The 19,330-nt window shown below is 40.7% G+C and overlaps 2 protein-coding genes across 2 annotated transcripts; both read right to left on the bottom strand.

The window, feature by feature from the left end:
- Positions 1-9,558: 9,558 nt before the first annotated feature.
- Positions 9,559-15,032, bottom strand: LOC129387083 (uncharacterized). The gene is made up of 9 exons (XM_072289579.1): positions 14,989-15,032; positions 13,937-13,981; positions 13,699-13,746; positions 13,096-13,289; positions 12,877-13,036; positions 12,324-12,435; positions 11,344-11,663; positions 10,815-10,878; positions 9,559-9,763 (listed from the first exon to the last, which is right to left on the bottom strand). The coding sequence occupies exons 4-7, from the start codon at positions 13,261-13,263 to the stop codon at positions 11,603-11,605; spliced, it is 501 nt and encodes a 166-aa protein (XP_072145680.1). The 5' UTR covers positions 13,264-13,289; positions 13,699-13,746; positions 13,937-13,981; positions 14,989-15,032; the 3' UTR covers positions 9,559-9,763; positions 10,815-10,878; positions 11,344-11,602.
- A 77-nt stretch (positions 15,033-15,109) lies between these two features.
- On the bottom strand, positions 15,110-17,911 carry LOC140219965 (uncharacterized). Its single transcript, XM_072290135.1, has 14 exons — positions 17,812-17,911; positions 16,951-17,040; positions 16,854-16,874; positions 16,698-16,736; positions 16,429-16,470; positions 16,238-16,279; positions 16,104-16,136; positions 15,974-16,012; positions 15,862-15,894; positions 15,717-15,755; positions 15,602-15,634; positions 15,457-15,501; positions 15,259-15,300; positions 15,110-15,177 (listed from the first exon to the last, which is right to left on the bottom strand). The coding sequence occupies exons 1-14, from the start codon at positions 17,909-17,911 to the stop codon at positions 15,110-15,112; spliced, it is 666 nt and encodes a 221-aa protein (XP_072146236.1).
- Between the last annotated feature and the right edge of the window lie 1,419 nt (positions 17,912-19,330).

Below are 19,330 nucleotides of genomic sequence, written 5' to 3'. Positions count from 1 at the left end.
TCCATTAACTACATGGCTGTACTGAACCCTAAATTCCTTGCAGGAATAACACCTTTTTTGAAGGGTGTTGTCCATGCTACACCCATGTTGAAAAGGTGGTGTCTGTGTTACACCCACATAGGAAGGGTGTTGTTGGTTTACACGCATTGGCAAGATCACGTCATATTAACGTGCTTTCTTTGTTGGGTGTTAAATTACACCCCTTTGCTTTGGGTGTAGCAATACACCCATTAAAGGTGCCACTCATGGGACAAATCTGTTACACCCTTAAGGGTGCTAAAATGTTAAGAGTGTACGCAGTCAACCGTGAAGCTGAAAAGCTATAAGGCGTCTCAGCCTCGTCCGACCACGCTTAAAACGAGAAGTGGAAAGATTATAGTTTAAACTGGTCGCTGCTCCGGAAAGGTGACGAGACATGCGGTACGTCAATCTTGTGCTGCCTTGAAGGCGGAGACGAGGAGAACTCATATGCTCCTATTTCTTATACACATACGTTTATATACGCGAAAACTTTTGCTCTCGGACGAATTCGAATACTGCGAGACCGAACTTTCTAAGGCATGGAGCACCTAACTCTAATCGCAATTAAAGATAATAATAACATCAATAAGGTGCATCATGCGCTCGCTTTAACCACAAAGGAGGCGGATGCATTTCAGGTGGCACGCTCTCTGCTGCGCGATTAGGAAGCTCTACTGCCTTTTCCTAAATGCTACATGAATAAGAACTTCCTTGATTGACCATTCATAGATGACTTTAGTTGATCGTGATGGGTTACACAATGTAGAATAATTTCTAAATGGTTCTGTCCTTGTAGTCCCGAAATATCACTTAAGCAGTTATATCACTATCACTGAGCAGGGCATCTCAACCACCTCCGACCATGGTAAAAACGAGAAGTGGCAAGGTAATGGTTTAAATTGGTCGCTTCTCCGGAAAGGTGACGAGACATGTGGTACCTATATCTTGTGCTGCCTTGAAGGCGGAGCCGAGGAGAACTGATATACTGCTCTTTGTTACACACATACGTATATATAAGCGAAAACTTTTGCTCACGGACGAATCGGAACACGGCGACGCCGCTTTTCTATGACAGAGCTCCTAACTATAGTTAGGAGCTCTGTGTCATTTAAAATAAATTTGCATTTCAAAATAATAATAATCAATAATGAGCCTCATGCGCTCGCTTTAACCACAAAGGGGGCGCATGCACACTAAACATTTGAACACCCTTAAGTGTGTAAATCAGTTTGTTGCCAGACGAACACCCTAAGGGTGCGGTTGTATACACCCTACAGTTGGGGTGCAATTATAGCACCCTAGAGGAAGGGTGTCCAGCAAAATAAATTCAGGGTGTAAGGGTGCTAGTCCAAATTAACACCCATCTACGTAGGTGTTGGAAGGGTGTACACTCTTTTATTTCTAGTGTGTATGGAAGGCAGGTTCGGCAGTACACGCCTTCAATCACTACTATTACAGCGATCCACGCGTAACTCTCACGTGTGCCAGAATGTTCAAGTTCGGCTACCAAACTCACTGTTCAAAAGCCGGCCTTGAAGCTTCGATGGGCATACACAACACCTATACGTGTGGATCACATTGCGTATTAGCAATTCATGGTGTATATTGCAAAACCTGTCTTCGCTGCACAAATACAACCAAGCAAATTTGACACTTTTCAGCATGTATATATCAACACCAACAGTTCTCACGATTTCCAGGTCCACATAACATGCAACACAGACTGGTAAGATATATGCTGCATTTTCAAGAAAAATGTTAATATATTTATTGCATGCTGCAATACAGAGTACAATATATACATAAATCACATGAAATATAAACATGTACAATTCCCACAAAGGTATCTAAATATACGTATTGATGAAATCTGTTATTAGTGAAGAAACTATGTATAGCGGCACTCCCAGTGCTTTGGACCACATAAAGGAATAAATTTTCAGTATTAGGCTCCAATGAACGAAAATTCAAGTTTTGATGCCCTGAAAAAAAAAAGGAATATTGCAAACGTGAACTAGGGGAAGTAATTGAAATGCAGAGCAAACGCACAAGAAAGACACCTGTTATTCTGTACACTAATGTAATCGCAAAGCATTATGAAACGTTTGGAAAATCTATGTAAAGCATAACTGGCCAACATTTTTCAAACTGAAACAATACTTTCCAAGCAGAGACGTGTTTTATGTAAGGTTTAAGCAAGGAGCATTATTGCTAATTTTCTCTTTCCAACAAGATTGCTTGAGCACGAAAAATATGTAAAATTTTTTAGTGCCTACATAGTTTTTCCTCTTTTGTGAAATGAGAGTTCTCTAGGTTAAAGGTGCTGTGTAGCAGATTTTCTAACTACAATTCCACTTTCTATAAAATTTTGTTTTGTAACCCGAAGGCACTGGTATGGTATACAATATGTAGTTTGAAAATGGTTTATTTTCTTACTATAATACAAAAGAATGAATATTCCACTGTTACTACTGTTTGGCTGTAAAGTGCAGTAGGAGGCCTGATAAAAACAAACCACTGTTGATTAAACGATTTCGCTGAGCACAAAAGGTGGACAGTGTTTTAAGATACATAGTAAGTTTCAAAATTATTTGCACTTAGATGCAGTAATACAAGATTAGGGCTTGCTGTAGCATGTGAGTATGCAAATTAACAAATATGGTTTATTAAATCATCCATACTCTGGTTACTAAAAGAACACAACACAGGCAGTCATGCATAAGTTCAAGTTAAATATCACACTGTTAACATTTGTCAGCAAGAAATGGTCGTATCGAACATTATAAATATACTGAACAAGAATGGTTTTTTGGGATAGTTGGCAATTCATGATAAAAAATTACGTACAGCACGGAGGACAAGGACTGCGAGAGACGACATACACTGCGCTGACAATATTTTATTGCGTTGCCACATTTTGTATATCCATATACAAGAGCGCGCATGCGCAGAAAATGAAATGGAGTCACAAGGGATATCTAGCAGCAAGTCATTGTTCTAACAATAAGAACATGGTCACTTAAAAAAGAAAACATTACGATTTTTATCTGTTGAGATACAAGACTTGACTAAGGGTCAGCGCAACAGAGGGGGCACTAACGCCCACACTATTAAGCTTTCTGGTGAAATCAGCTTCTGTAATTTCCCAGATGAGCTGTGTCTCGCTAAAACTTTCGTATCTTTAAAAAGGGACACGCAGCCGCAGTCCCGCCAATGGATGCCCAAGTTGCCTTGAACAGTGTTATGGACATTCTTATAGTGTTCTCTTGAACGATCGGTTAAGCACCTGCCTGTCTGTCCAACAAATTTACTGCCGCAAAACAGGCTAATTTGGTAAACCACATTCGTTGCGCATGTCACAAAACGTTTTCTGTGCCTGACTGAGCAACAACTCTGACGTGATTTAGGCGTGTTTACACGCTTACAGAGCCTTGCCTGCTTTTCCGTCGCTGAGAAAACGACTGTGATTCCTGCATGTTGCCCAATCTTTCTTAGTCTATGGGAGACATCATGCACATACGGTAGAACTGCAAACCTTTGTCTTTCAACCGGCTGGTTAATTGACTGAGCGGGCTCATCACGTTTTGTGCACCTCAGAAGCTGTTCCGCTATAGCTGAAATTAAGGCCGAAGGGTAGCCAGCCCAAGAAAGGCGATCAACCTGTGCAGCAAGACTATGTTGCATCTCGTGTGAGATGCAACATAGTCTTGCTGCACAGGTTGATCGTGATTTGTTGAGGCTGTTATCGAGGCAACATTTTAATACCTCATTTAACGAGCTTTGGGTGTGCGGAGTTAAAGAGCAAGAGTGACTTTTTACTTCTCGGTTTGAAGCACCAGCACACATGTTTGTTTGCAAGGCACAGCCCAATATCTAGAAAGCGCAAGTAATCATCAATAGGGACCTCATGCATTAGTTCTAGAGGCTGCAGCTCTTTCTTAAAGATCTCCAAGACTCCCGAAGTAGCAGGCTCGAAAACGTGATCAGTGCGATCAATACCAGCTATAGTCGTCCCCAAACCTGCACACTTTGACAACAGGAGACACATCTAGGTGACCTTGAATATTGCGATCATGATGAGCTGGATAAATACCACTTAGTGCCGGCTCCAGGCATGATCCTATACAAACACCATTCCTTTGTGTATTGTATAGCATCATGCCTGGCGCTATCAAGATATTTATCAAGCTCATCATGATTGCAATATTTAAGGTCACCTAGACGCATCTCCTGTTGTCAAAGTTTGCAGGTTTGTGGACGACTACCTGGTATTTATTGCACTGATCACGCTTTTGAGCCTGCTGATTCGGGAGTCTTGGAGATCTTTAAGAGATGCAGCGTCTAGAACACACGAGGTCCCCAATGATGATTCCTTGCACTTTCTAGATCTCAGGGTGTGCCTTGCAGATAAACATTTTTGCTAGTGCTTCGAACCGAGAAGTAAGAAGTCACTCTGGCCCTTTAACTCTGCACATTCAAAGCTCGTTAAACGAGGTATTGTAAAGTTTTGCCTCGTTAACAGCCTCAATAAATCTTGCCCACACGAGATGCAACACAATCTTGCTGCGCAGTTTGATCACTTTTCTTGGGTTGGCTACCCTTTGGCCTTAATTTCAGCCATAGCGGAACAGCTTCTGAAGCGCACAATATGTCATGAGCCCACTCAGTCAAGGAACCAGATGGTTGAAAGACAGGTTTGCAGTACTACCGTACGTGCATGATGTCTCCATAGGCTCAAAAAGATAGGGCAACGTGCAGGAATCAGTCCTTTGCTTAGCCCCGGAAAAGCTGGTAAGGCTCTGTAAGCACGTAAAGGCGCCTAAATTGCGTCGGAGTTGTTGCTCTGTCGGGCACGAAAACGTTTTGTGAAATGTGCTATGAATTCGGTTTAACGAATTCCCATATTGAGGCAGTAAATATCTTGCACAGACAGGCAGGTGCCTAAATGATCTTTTAAGAGAGCACTATAACAACGTCCATAACACTGTTCAAGGCCACTTGGGCATCCATTGCCAGGACTGCGGCTGCATGCCCCTCTTTTAGGATACCAAAGTTTTAGCGAGACACAGCTCACCCGGTAAATTATTGAAGCTGATTTCACCAGAAAACTGGGCAATGTGTGTGTTAGTGCCCTCTCTTCACGCTGACCCCTAGTGAAGTCTTGTATCTCAACAGATAGAAATTGTGATGTTTATTTTTTTTTAAGTGACCATGTTCTTAGTACAATGAGTTGCTGTAAGAACACCCCTTGTGACTGCCTTTCATTTTCTGCGCATGGCCCCTCTTGCAAATATACACACGATGTGGTAACGCAATAAAATATTCTTGGAAGTCAGCACAGTGTATGTCGTCTCTCGCAGTCCTTCTCCTTCGTGCTGTACATCATTTTTTATCATACTGAACAGTGTATATTTATTGATTCAAAATTAGAAAAAATATGGTACACATTTGAGCTGCAAAAATGCAATTGATGCAGCAAATGGCATTTAGCATTCGAAAAGAAAAAAAGACTACTGTTCACGGTTAACAATGAGATGCAGGAACTCCATTCTCTGAGCATCTTGACCAATAAGTGCAACGCATGGCATCGCTGGAATCTTGCATCCTGCATTAGCAAAATAAGAGAATCATGAGAGTTCAGTCTGTGCAATTACGCATATACACTGCGGAAAATTTGATAAGGCAACAAGCTCCTTAAAGTAACAAACTTATTTAATGTGACGGCGCAATGCACAGCTCAGGCAACAGGGCAAGACAAGTGAAAGGTAGGAGAAATTTCTATTTTACAAACTTAGGAATTGCGTGTTACTGTGAACACTAAACCACTATGTCATGTGAATACAACATGGCACATACTGTAGCAAAAGCAAATTAATGTACAGTAGCCTTTTTACCATAGAAAATAATAGAATACAATTTAAAGACACTAACAATGACATCTCTCAACAACAGACATTTGTCCAGGAGAGTGTGTGTGACCTTAATATAAAATTGACATTATGAAATCTGCAATATATCTCTGCATTACACTTTATAAGTACTGCGCAGCTGACAACCTTACGGGATATGGCACATTAAGACTGAGCTGCACAAGACATTAAAAAATAACTGTTTTTACACATTATTAAACTAGGAGACAAAGCGTACTGTTTTACAGAGTACACACAGAATGAAAATGAGGAAACCTCCACTGGCATTCTCATTTGCCCTGCAATACGTGCATCCAGCCCAATGAGTGCCAACTCTCCAATGCAGTTTATTAGACCCTTTCTGTATCCTAAAGTTTATTGTGCATTTATTGTTTACTAATTTAGTAAGAATTGGCATTTCGGCATACTTTCTTGGAATATTTAGCACGTGTTGTCATCTATTTCCCTTGGAGCACGCCCCCTTCTTTCAATGGGTTAGCTTCGCACTACACTCACAAGTAGTATTCCCTTATTTAAACTTATGATCCTTCCTCATGCTCCCAATTTCTACTTCATGCTCTAAACTGTGATGCCCATCCTACCAAGTTTATGTTAATCTGCGACTATTTACATGGTCCTTCTTTCTGCAGCCTCTCAAATAGAGCCTGAAATTTCTTGTCTCCTAAAACAATAATTTTTCCGTCCGAAACATATTTCACGGTTACACCTCACAGGGGGGGGGGGGATTGGATATAGGTGTTCACATATTCAATGAACCTCAGAGCCACAACCATTTCTCATCCTGTGTTGCCACTACCCACGTGAGTCGCAATGGTTGTAAATTGGCTATTGGCTACCCGCCCTCTCTCGCTTAAAAGTACATTTTGCCAGATGGAAAATGACCACAAGCATTGCATTTGATTAAATGAGTGCTCCTGTGCATGTTTTTTTTTTTGTCTTCGCAATGGCTAGGTCCAACATGGTCAAGTTGTCCGAAAACTGTCAAGCCCCAACCAATACGTAGATTCAAAATTATGAAACATTCATTTTTCAAGACTTGTCCCAAATTAAGCGTTCGACAAATTTTCATGATGCAAAGGAGGAAAGGTTGTACTTAGAGACATTGATAGGCCTGCTATATCCTGCAAAACTGTGTGAAATAAAATATACTTGCAATTTTCATGAGCAGCTAGCTCAATACAAGAAATAGGTGCATTTCATGTGGAAAAGTTCTTTTAACGCCCACGACAGGTCCTGGTTTCTTGTAATTTCTTCAAATCCCTTGCAGTCTAGATTGCAATCCGGCACAGTTTGATTTTGATATTGTATTCAAAATAAAAACAGCTCAACTTTTATGGTTTTGAGAATTACATGGGAATAAATTAAAGGTAGAAGAGTGTAATGCAATGAGCAAATAACAAGTTCATTGCAGGGAGTAAACAAATATTCCTTTCCTGCAAATAAATTGATAGCAGGAAGGTCATACGAAATTAGCACTGAATGCACGATAAAGAATATGATGCTGCAATGCCCCATTCTGTAAATATTCTTGCACAAAGAAAATCATCATTATGAAAGGCCATCAAGAAAATGCAAGTGTATACTTTGAATCAGCAGTCATACCTGCAGTATGCACTGTACCATGGGCAATATTTAAAACCGCACACAACTGCACATGATATCGAACTTAGGCCACCAAGGAGCCTCAGAGTTTTAAATTATAACTTGACTTATTATATTACACTATACACCTATATCTACTTACAATGTTGTCTTCCAAACTGCTTCCAAGAAGACATCGAACATCTGTCTGAAGGCGATTGCAAGTGATTGCTCTTGATGGAGGGCGCTAAGGCTGGGCATTGTGAAACTGCTGCTATCGTCCACATGACCTGCGAGAAACGACGCTCTAAGTTCAAGATAAGCAAATGCTATTAGAACAAAAGACTATATCACTGGCAATGAGCCTCGTTTTGGTTTGCATGAGAAAAGCCAAAAATATGGACTTTGTGCTGCTTACTTAGCAAACGTCCATCCAGATGTTGCAGTCATGCATTAATATTGTCTCACAACTGCATGTTTTTAAGCTCATATGCTGCTGTTGCTACTATGCCAGCATGCATTGCATAGCTTATTATTTCAAGTTATATTGATTATTCTGTTGCCAATTTTTGGCAAACAGCACCAGCAAAAAAGTAGCTCATTTACACACATACTCCCTAGTGAGGAGCGAATTCACACACACGCACAAGCCTCTACCACAAGCGTGGTAGAGGCTTGTGTTGTGTGTGCGCACGCACACACAACACACACACACAAGCTTCTACCACATGAGCAGCTTCCCACGCTTGACACACTGCACTTTTTATCGTTTGACACTCCTGCTGCTAAGAGATAAAAAAACCTTTGTGTGACCAACCCCAAACTCCTCAACCTAAACTTCCAGCTTAAACACTTTCCCGAGAGCCAGGACAAGCCTTCTAGCTTCCCCAGTGCTCCAAACTGTAGTTACGAATTTTAATAGGGCTACAGGCGACAGCTCTCGATGGGCATGCAAACTACCCAGAGAGACCTAAAGCTTGTATATGATACCTCTAAAGCACAACACTTCAAATTTTCAAAATTCATTAATGCTTCTGAAGACAATTGCCATATACGTAGAACGTCTAGAATAACCTGCCATTACCAATTTCAGCGGTTGTTTGCATCAACAGAAATGTGGGCTAATGGGAAATCCACGCCTCTAAGATCAGAATTAGTGTAATGGCGAAACTCACTACCAGATTTCTTAATCATTTATTTATGCTCTGGATGTAACGTTCCTTTTACAATAACAATCAAGGATATCGATTCATCAGGGCATGGGAGGGAAAAAGGACGAAGCGTATACCCGACGCCTTCCCACTAGTCCTCCGGAGAAACGGCGCCTCATACAGCAGTTGTCTGGGGTGGCTTGAAACCAAACTCGGCTTTCAGGCGGGAACACTCGCTGAACCAAATTGGAAGTTTATTGCGAGTAAAACTCTACCCGCCCTATGCAATACATACGCACGCACACAAAACCCACGAAACACGGAAGCAGCTATTTGATGTCTAAAAGATGTCTTGAACGGCTAATTCAAAAGTCTAATAGCTGTCATGGTCAAGACCTTTTCTAGCCGTGGACGTCTACAGGTACTTCAGTAAGCCCTGCTAACGTTACGCTAAAAGTTGGCTAATAAACATCTCGGCTAGAACAACTTCAAGAATTGTATTAGATGTTCCCAGGATTGTGTAGTAGTGGCTTCGAAAGCATTATATATGCAGGCTTTTATAAACATCTTGACAAGAACAAAATTAGAATTTAATTAGACGTTCCCAGAATTGCGTTATAATTCGGAAACAATACGCAGGCTTTTATAGGTGTACTTACAGGAGCATATGTAAACGGTTATCCTGAATTGGCATGGTAAAAAGCAAAATTATGACACGGCATCTTAATATATAGAACTGAAAAATAAATTGAAGCATTACATTGTTTATAATAACCTGCATAAAATTTTGTAACATATGTAATAAATGGGATTTTCGTGCAATGACTCATCCAAAGCAAATGTGCACAACATGCAGCAAAAAAATGACCACCTGGTCTCATGACAAAGCGGCTTTATTGATTAATAAAATAAAGAACATGCAGACCTTACATAATTTAATAATACTATAGAAAAGGTGACCATATAAAATGATGATGTAGCTGCAGAATCCACAGCAATGGTCCCTTCCCTCTTGGATACCACTGCCTGCCCCTGCCCACAGATGTTTGCCCTGCTGCAGGCCTCACATGAAGGTTTGCTCTGCAATACAGCAGTGAAAAAGAAAGAAGCCACAAATTATTTACAATAAAGATGTGCAATTTGTATTTCGAATAGAAAAATATGTGCCGTTGTTTTGCTTCGGTCACATTTACTTTATAATTTTAAGCAATTGCTTCTCTCAAAATCCTATGCTACATGATGTTCAGCACTATTTTTCTGATATATCATGAAAAAGCAATTGTAGAGTGTAATTACACTGGCAAATGGTTTAATCCACACACAGACTTGCAGTACGTCATTAGCAGTGGTGATGGTGGGTTGTATAAGTTGAAGCAACGGGCGTACTCCAGCCTGGCAATCAAGGAGAGCAATTGCTCCTTTCAAGTGTCTCTTACAATTATTATTACGGTATTGTACCACATGTCTATAAAACCACTCTTCCCAAAGGGGCCCGGAAACACTTTTCTAACTAAATATAGAATGGCCGTACTATGAAAAGACGTCATCACATGGCGTAAACATTTTTCGAATACTGCAACTATAAGCAGAGTAATCGCACCAATACCCAACTTACTATTTTCGTGTCTACTGGTGTACTGGAAGCTACACAGTGGAGAAGCCAAGAGAGCACAGCAAAGGTGAGTGTCGTGGCACCCTGTTCTGACCCGTGATAGACTATGCAGCACGTTGCTGCCATCTCAGAGGCCACATGCAGACGATGCAGCTACGCCCAATGCAAAGATGAAATTATTCTCTTTTTGAGGATAGAGACATTTTTCATTTATTTAACTCAAATTAGGAATTATATATTACTGAGAATACTCTTGTGATCACGAAATTAGCCAATAGCATTGGTGGGCCAGCTGCTTTCAATGTGGCAACATTGCGGAAGCGAGAGGAAGCAATTTTTCGTTGTGTTTGACATGCGATTGTAAATTCCCTGCTTCATGTAGTGCAGTAATATTCGGTTCATATGTCCACAGCAGCCTCTACGACAGATCAGCATTGTTTTCTCACTATGTTCAAGAAGTGTTCCAGGGCTGCTTTTAAGAATGCAACAAGATGTGAAGCTTGGAACCATGCGACTTACCTCGACTAGACAAAAACAACTGCAGCCAGCACGCCCCGTGGTTCCCTGAGAGTAAACGGAAGAGCTGCATAGAAATTAAAAGTAGTCAGTCCACAAAACAGTCAAGCTCTGGCTTGGAACCACGCGGCTTACCTCGACTAGACAAAAACAACTGCAGCCAGCACGCCTCGTGGTTCCGTGAGAGTAAACATAAGAGCTGCATAGAAATTAAAAGTAGTCATTCCACAAAACAGTCAAGCTCTGGCTTGGAACCATGCGGCTTACCTCAACTAGACAAAAACAACTGCAGCCAGCAATGCCTCGTGGTTCCGTGAGAGTAAACATAAGAGCTGCGTAGAAATTAAAGGTAGTCAGTCCACAAAAGAGTCAAGCTCTGGCTTGGAACCACGCGGCTTACCTCGACTAGACAAAAACAACTGCAGCCAGCACGCCTCGTGGTTCCGTGAGAGTAAACATAAGAGCTGCATAGAAATTAAAAGTAGTCATTCCACAAAACAGTCAAGCTCTGGCTTGGAACCATGCGGCTTACCTAGACAAAAACAACTGCAGCCAGCACGCCTCGTGGTTCCGTGAGAGTAAACATAAGAGCTGCATAGAAATTAAAAGTAGTCAGTCCACAAAACAGTCAAGCTCTGGCTTGGAACCACGCGGCTTACCTAGACAAAAACAACTGCAGCCAGCACGCCTCGTGGTTCAGTGAGAGTAAACATAAGAGCTGCGTAGAAATTAAAAGTAGTCAGTCCACAAAACAGTCAAGCTCTGGCTTGGAACCATGCGGCTTACCTCGACTAGACAAAAACAATGGCAACCAGCAGGCCTTGTGGTGTCGTGAATGAGTAAACGTAACAGCTGCATCAAAATTAAAAGAAGACAGTAAAAAAATAGTCATTCCTAGCATGCTTCTATATGTTTACCTTAAGTTTGATTGGTGAGCACACAATTGCTTTAAAAATGTGGCTGCTTTGCCACCATTTAACTGTTTACTCATTGGTCCGTTTCAACATGTGCCCTACAGCAAGGTAAAAAAACTAATTTATAGCAAGATACAGACCTTGATAAGGATATATGGGCGACAAGAATGAGAAAATTACAATTCATGCCCTGCTTCACACTTCAGAAATGCTCAGCAGTCTGTAAAGTTGCAGCCTAATGTTTATTTTCCGTGTAATTAGGCACATTAATTTTTAACTGCACAAATCTTCATAATGCTATTGAACATATATCTGCTCTGGATATACAAAAGATGCGTCATGAAACACATTGTAATTATTGCATAAATTTCAGAACTGAAATGAATATGAAGGCATATTTAGGAATTTAGAAACTCCACTGTAGATTATTTCGTTTATTTTTCATGTCTGTATATCAGCCTATATTTCAAGAATGTCCTCGAGGTGAATATCAGCATTAGTGCCCTCGGGCCAGCACATACAGAAATAGTCTGACATGGACAAGCCTAAATTGAGGAGTTAAGAGATGTGAATTTTTAAAAATAATGGATCAGATTACCGCTTCATGGCTGCATCAAGACGGGCTTGTGCATTCTTTAGCCATGCCATGATACCTGTACGGATCTCTGCATCTGAAGCAGATGCTGTTGCTGCATTTTTTCGTACAGACTCTGTAAAAAGCACTAAGTTATACAATGGGCATTCAACAAAACCACACAGGTCTCCAAATAACCATCTTTTGTATATTAAGTGACTGAATTAACGTCCTGAAAACTTAGCTAGTTATCTAATTGCCGATTTGTTTTACATACCACAGCTACTGCCACATTATGAAATACTGTGGTGGAGGGCTGCATACATATGGTTGGTATTCAAGCATTTGACAATGCGTTCAGTTCAATGCCATAGCCAGTAGGCCACTGCCAGAAGTGACCTACCCAATGTGTTTAAACTGAGCTTGCATATGGCAAAACAATTTTTTAATGTTCCGTTACAGCTTACAGATCGCAAAATTACACATTGTGACTCGATGTGCAATTAAAGCAAGCCAATGCTGTAAATCTAGCATGCGACTTATTACAGTAGCTTGCAGACACTTGCACACCGCTTACCCAGAATTATGCGGCACAACTCTGTCTCAGCCAAGGCTCTTTTTCCTTTTTGCCCATGGAGACTGTACATGACAGCGACGGAATCGTGAAGTAAATATTTCAAGATGTTTGCAGTTGTTGAGCGCACTGTGTTGCCGCCAATGTGACCTAGGACTTTGCACTGTTGAAGAACAGCAAAATAATTATACTTATAAAACCAAGTTGTTGAATATTATTTACCAGTTGCCTGCGGGTGCTGCTGGAGCTTTTCAAATTACTTTCCAGATGGCCAATTTCATCAACCGTCCTTAGCGGGTATGTCTGTACAGGCTGCTCATCCATCTCGCACTCGCGGTTACTACCTAAGAGGTTCAAAATGGCCTCATTTTGCGTTTTTAAGACAGCCATGTCTTTCAAAATGCTGCGAGTAGCGGCTGAAATGTGAAGATGAAATGTGAAGACAAAAATACTACCTAATGGTTTACAAATGCATTAATGTAAGCACATTTCTCAGTCAATATAAGAAATTGTATTCCACTACCACAAAGGCTTTTTTATGGATGGGATTAAACAGATTCTGGCAACATCTTAATAAATGAAGATAAATTACCTAATTGGAAAACTCAAACAGTGTATTGAACCCATGCACAGAAAAGGCTGTAAGTGGCATGCAGATATGTGCATTCACGTGAGCAGTGATGCATTTATTAGCATGTAAAAAGGTGGGAAATACTAAATTTCTCATTTACCAAATCAACTAAATTCCTTAAGTGCAATACCTGTGTAATACCCTTATTGATGAGCAAACTGTATGCAAAATAAAATTTACCAAAATGTGCTTACATGAGATCTCCTTCCTGATTGAAGCCAGCAGACTTTGGTCAGCTTGTTCTGTAGATTGGAAATAAATGTACAAGGATTTAAGATGTCTTTTGTAAAATTTATACAGCGGACAACTTTGCACTATCTTACAAACTTTTGTGGCTATGTTCTAACTGTTCTGCAATCCAGTGTGAGATTAAACATTAATTAAAATCGTACAAAGGCAGGTAGGTGCAATAATCAAGTTCATTGTACACACCTTCTTGAATGGAGAAATCACTCTGAGAATGGCTGGGTGCTTCACCTGTAAAACAATACATCATTTTGCACACTTTCTTGAACTGCACAATCACTCTGTGAATGTCTGGAAACTGCACTTGTACAAAAAAGGTCTGGAGACTAAGAGCCACGAAGAATCAATTGCATTTACAGCAAAGCTCCGAGTATAACTAACATCCTCTGAAACCTCTTAAGCACCAGCTAGTTAATCTCCATGCAACACTCCCTAATTCAATGTAGGATTTGTTGTGGTTACATCAAACAAGAACAAGAGGCAAAAGAACAGGGACACATGCTGCACTATTGTTCCCAGTCTCTACCTTTTTCATCATTTCATTATTTACTGTGCACTTCTTACACCAAACAGTGCATTACCCACTCTTTGCCCAAACAGCTACACTTGTGAAATGATTGATGAGGCAAATTTCCTATAATGCTACAAATTACCCCTGCATTTCCAACTCTCCTCACGCATTACACCCCACACTAACACTTTTGTTTCTCCAATAACAGTGTGGGCACATTGGCCCACACATGGACACTTTGCAGCTTCAAGCTAGCACTTATGTTGTTCCATGATTCTAGATGCACTAACCTTGTAGAACAAAGAAAGGTTACATTGCTGTTGAGTGGTTCTCTTAGGACAAGAATAAAAGCTGCTACTAGTAGGAAGGAATACAACACTAGCAAAGAAGAGTAGCTCCTCCAAAGAAAGCGTGGTTGTCTACAGCTGCACATAAATGAAGGAGACACATACCTGGACACGAAATTCAAAGTTGGCATCTACAGACCATAGTTCCTGCAGTAATAATGCATAATTCTAGCAACACTCATTCTACTTTACTGAGCTAACTGGATTTTTTCAAGTACACCAGCACAAAGCTGCAACAACCATCAATCCTCAGCATTGTACAAACACCTTGTGAGTAAAATGTCATGTAAAATGTAATTTTGTACATTCGCAAAATGTACAAAATGAAGCTGTGCACTCTGTGCAGCTGTTGAGGTTAGTTCTGACAAATGAAGCCTTACCTTGGTGATGCAACTGTGACACTAACGCTGGACAGTGGCTGCCTAGAAAAACAAGCAAACCAGATGATCACTCAGCAATACAGCTGTATTTTAATTGTTGACATTGTAACCAATCATGTGTTCATGTACCACGATGTGACAAATAATACAACTTGCCTTGAGAACTAGAAGCAGGCCACCGCGGCAGTTCTGCAAAAAATGTAGAGGAAACGTTTTCCACATTTATAGTAGCATTCTAAATACTAATAGACACGTCGTGTTAAATATTACCTAGGTGACAAGACTGCGTGGCGAATTCTGCAAGTCCAATTCCTGAACAAGCAAGCGCAATTCCAAAATATACAATGGCATCAGTTAGTGCACATATATAAAGAAGCAAGGAATCCATGAATATTGCAAGATTCAGAAAAATAATGAATGAAATGTTATGAATGAAATGCTACAAGCTGAAAATCCCAGGAAACTTACCAGAATATGTCTGTGCAGCTGGTGCTTGTACTCCTAGACAACTTTCTGCAAAAAAGCAAAGCAAATTTGTTTTTTTTTTATAACTGGCTGTAATGACATTTTGAATGTATATATGAGCTAGAAAAGTGTACCCCGCACAATGCACCTTGTGAATGTTGTGCAATCCATTGTGGAGAGTCTGCAGAAAAAGCAGAGTAATGTGCAATTGTGCATCATTCAACTGCTACACACATAGGTTTCAATTTTCAAATCAAATTTACCTAAATGCAACTCTGGGAATGGTATTCCTGGAAGGTTTCCTGTGAAAAACCCGCAAAATTCTCAAAACATTATCTGCTAAATTACTAGCTCTATGTAGCGGTAATCATGCATGTATGGAGAGCAAAACTCAATTCCACAACAAACCTTGGGAGCTTGGTGCCATCCAAATTGGAGAGTCTGCAGAAAGTTAAAATTTACAAATATGGTAGTGTCTTAAAAAAAAAGCAGTAAAATTGCAGTGACAGATGAATTTCACCTGAACGAGACTGTGCAGCCGGTGCTCTCCGCCAGCCTCCTATAAAAAGAAGCGCAATATCTAAGAACGGGTCTCTCCTAGCTTGATCACACTTGTTGAGTTATGGAACACAGTCAATAGCAAAACGCACCTTGGGTACTGGAGATGGACCACTGTAATGGGCCTTGAGCAAATGCAGTGGAATAAATTAGGAAAATGATATGCATATATGCCAAAACATTACTTAGCAAGCCGACTGCCGAGGGTGCCAGCAAGGAAACTTACTTTCACGACGTGGCTGCAGAAATGGTGCCCTAGGCTGGTGTGCTAAAAAGAAACGAGCAATTTCACACAAGAACATGCATAACTATGCATGCATGTAGTAATCAGGAGCTGGCAACTCCCAGTGCAAAAAAGCAGAAAATATATTAAAATATGACATCACCTGGTTTTCTACTGTTATGAATGAAGCTTACCCGACTGAAATGACTGCACAGCACATTGAGCTTGCTGGCTGCCTGTCACAAAAAAGAAAGCACAAATGACTCAGTACTACAGCTCTAAACAAGCTCTACTCGTCAAATGGTCCTAGTATATTCATGCATGACCAAATCAGTATTTCATGACATGCACTATATATTTACTAAACCAAGTGCAATGAGTAAGCAACAAAGGTAATATGAAATCAAATTATGTTACTGCACTGTTGGCTGAGTGTAAGAAGACAACTTGCAACAAAATTTACCTGGGGCTTGTGATTCGTTTAAGATGTCATTTTCACTCTCTGTAAAGGACAAGTACACTTTCACTAAACGTTTGATACAGCGGCCTTGCTTAGCCACATTAGTTTCAGCACTGTTCATACATACATAAAACCCAACAACGCATATCCACTACAAACCTCTTTGTTCTTCCACCGAGGCTAGAAAAGGGAAAAAAAATTGAGTGAGCACATGCAGCAATGGCACATAGCTGCTTACTAGAAGAGAAAATCTTACATAGATGAGCTGTCTGCACAGATAAGTCTGCCTGCTGGGTTTGTGCAAAACAGAAATTTAATAAGTACCCAGGAGCAAAATTCAGCGGTGCTACAGTGCTTACGTAAAGACAAAAATCTTACTTTCAGAAGCTGTTTCAGTAAGCCTTTGTCTGGAAGCTGCAATCCAGTGCAAAATTTAATGCAGTGATACACATTCAAGCAATACCAGGAATTCAGCTTGCTGCTTATGGTGTAGTGCCTCAGTAAGTATGAATACCAGATTAAAGCTTACATTTGTTTAGCCCTCCCCAAGGTTTAGCTCACATTTATCACTTGCAATGCAAGCTGGTTCTACTGCTGACAAAAAGTAGCCATCACTTACTTGTTCTGCCATCATTACTGGCGCTTGAAGTGCTGCAACATGTGCACGGATTAGCATATTTTGAAAGAGTGCCTGGAAACAGCTACTACCTTTGAGAGAAGGGTGGTTCTGGAAGATTGAAATTGTCTTCCTCTTCCGAATCATCCGACGAGCTCAAAATGCGTGCGTATTTGCGCCGCTTACCACGTCCTTTTTCTGTAAATGTGTACTGTATAAGGATACTGAAAATGGAATTAGGAGACGCCCTTACCTTGATCTGTTGTGTCGACATTGTCTGAATTTTCCGCTTGTGGCAACTTCTGCCGAGCTTCATCGTATGTTGCTGAAAAAGAAATCGCATAGTATATTTATTTATCTGTGTTATTCATGCTGAACAGCTTTTTTTTCTGTATGCTTCCCCCAACTCCCTTATTCAACCACTGCACAGGCTGCCAATGGCTTTAAGAGTAACATCAATCTCAATATGATAAAACCAATTTGCAAAACACTGTTTCATACCTGTAGTTTTGATCACCTTCACCTTGAAGTTAGGCGTTGTAGAAGGATTGAGATGGGCACGTCGTTTGACAGCTTTCGTCAATTCATGGGTGCCCAGCATAGTCGGCCACAAACACATCTTTTTATTCTTCAACAACCAGTTAGTTGGGACAACAGCAACACTGTTGTCATCGACAAACCTCAAGACAGCATACATAACCTAGTATTGTGAGCATGGAGATCAAAAAGAGAGCAGAAAACTTCTGACAAGTGTACAGGTCAACCCAATAGGCACAGCTTTGGTCTAGGACACCACAGATGTAAAAAACAAAGGCATAAAAAATGCAATCCCCCAAAAAGGTAAAAATATTGAGGTGTGCTGTGTTTAAGCATTAAACTTTACACAAAATTTATTTGAGGAACAATTGTGTAGTAGAGGCATAATCTAGTGTTCAGTGATTGTCAGTATTATTGCATGGTGTGCATTATTTACAGGTTTACATGCAAACATTCAAGTTTACCACATCACATAAGGTGCAAATACACAGTATTTTATATACACTATCCTTGTATGAGTAGTTTATCATTCTACTTTTCAATATATATTAAGAACAAATGTTTGCAGACCAATGGCATGTCACTTTGCTGAGCCACCCAGTGGCCAGGCCATCTGGCATGCTGGCCACACTTGGGACATCCACTTAGGCTGTCAGACATGGTGATTTTACGAGTGGTAATGTGCAGTCCATTCATTTGTCAGGTGCAGTGTAACAAGTGTAGTAGCTACGCTTAAGTTTCTGTATGCTAACAAGTACTGCCATTGCCACTATGAGGAGATGTCATGTGCAATTTAGCTACTGATAGTGGCAGTTGGACAGTTCGCTGCAGCTGTTAACAGAGCCACATCTGCCAGTTCGAAATTAATGTCCCAAGCGCGACCTAGAAGCCAGATGGCTTAGTTGTAAGGTGGCTCAGCAAAGCTATTCAGCTTCATGAGGTCTATAGTGAAATAAAAATATCTGCAATTAACAAGCATGAACTATTCCACAGTTTCAGATTTTATATGTGCAGGGGGGGCAATACAGTTGAGTGGATTAGAGGCAACAGTGCATATTCGGAGGGGGAACACGCAAGAGGCAGCAGCACACACTTGGACATAACATCACAGAGCATCCTTGATGAAAGAGGACTGTCAACCTTTTTCACGATGACTATTCCAAGATGAGATGAAGGACAAGGTGTAGTGTAAAGGTCACCACAACATTCAAGGGCTTTCCCAATTAGCACTTTATTTCCCTGACTATCATGTGCAAAGTTTGATATCATGACAACAGTGGAATCTGCCATGGTACAGACATTGTTGCCTTCAGAAGTCCTTAAGGTAAATTGTGGAAAGCTAGCTATGTGGTACTGAGGCCCAATGCAACACTCTGCAAGTGGGCCACTGCTGTGAATCTGCGAACATTCTACTCCTTCCAAAGAAAGTTGTTTGATGACAAACAACGTACCCGAGGACAGTCGTTCTGCCATTCGGTTAACC

This window comes from Dermacentor andersoni, chromosome 8 (genome assembly GCF_023375885.2).
Source record: "Dermacentor andersoni chromosome 8, qqDerAnde1_hic_scaffold, whole genome shotgun sequence".
In the NCBI taxonomy this organism is placed as follows: Eukaryota; Metazoa; Arthropoda; class Arachnida; order Ixodida; family Ixodidae; genus Dermacentor; species Dermacentor andersoni.
The sequence above is the reverse complement of the archived record's forward strand: the minus strand, read 5'-3'. Positions and strand labels throughout refer to the sequence as shown.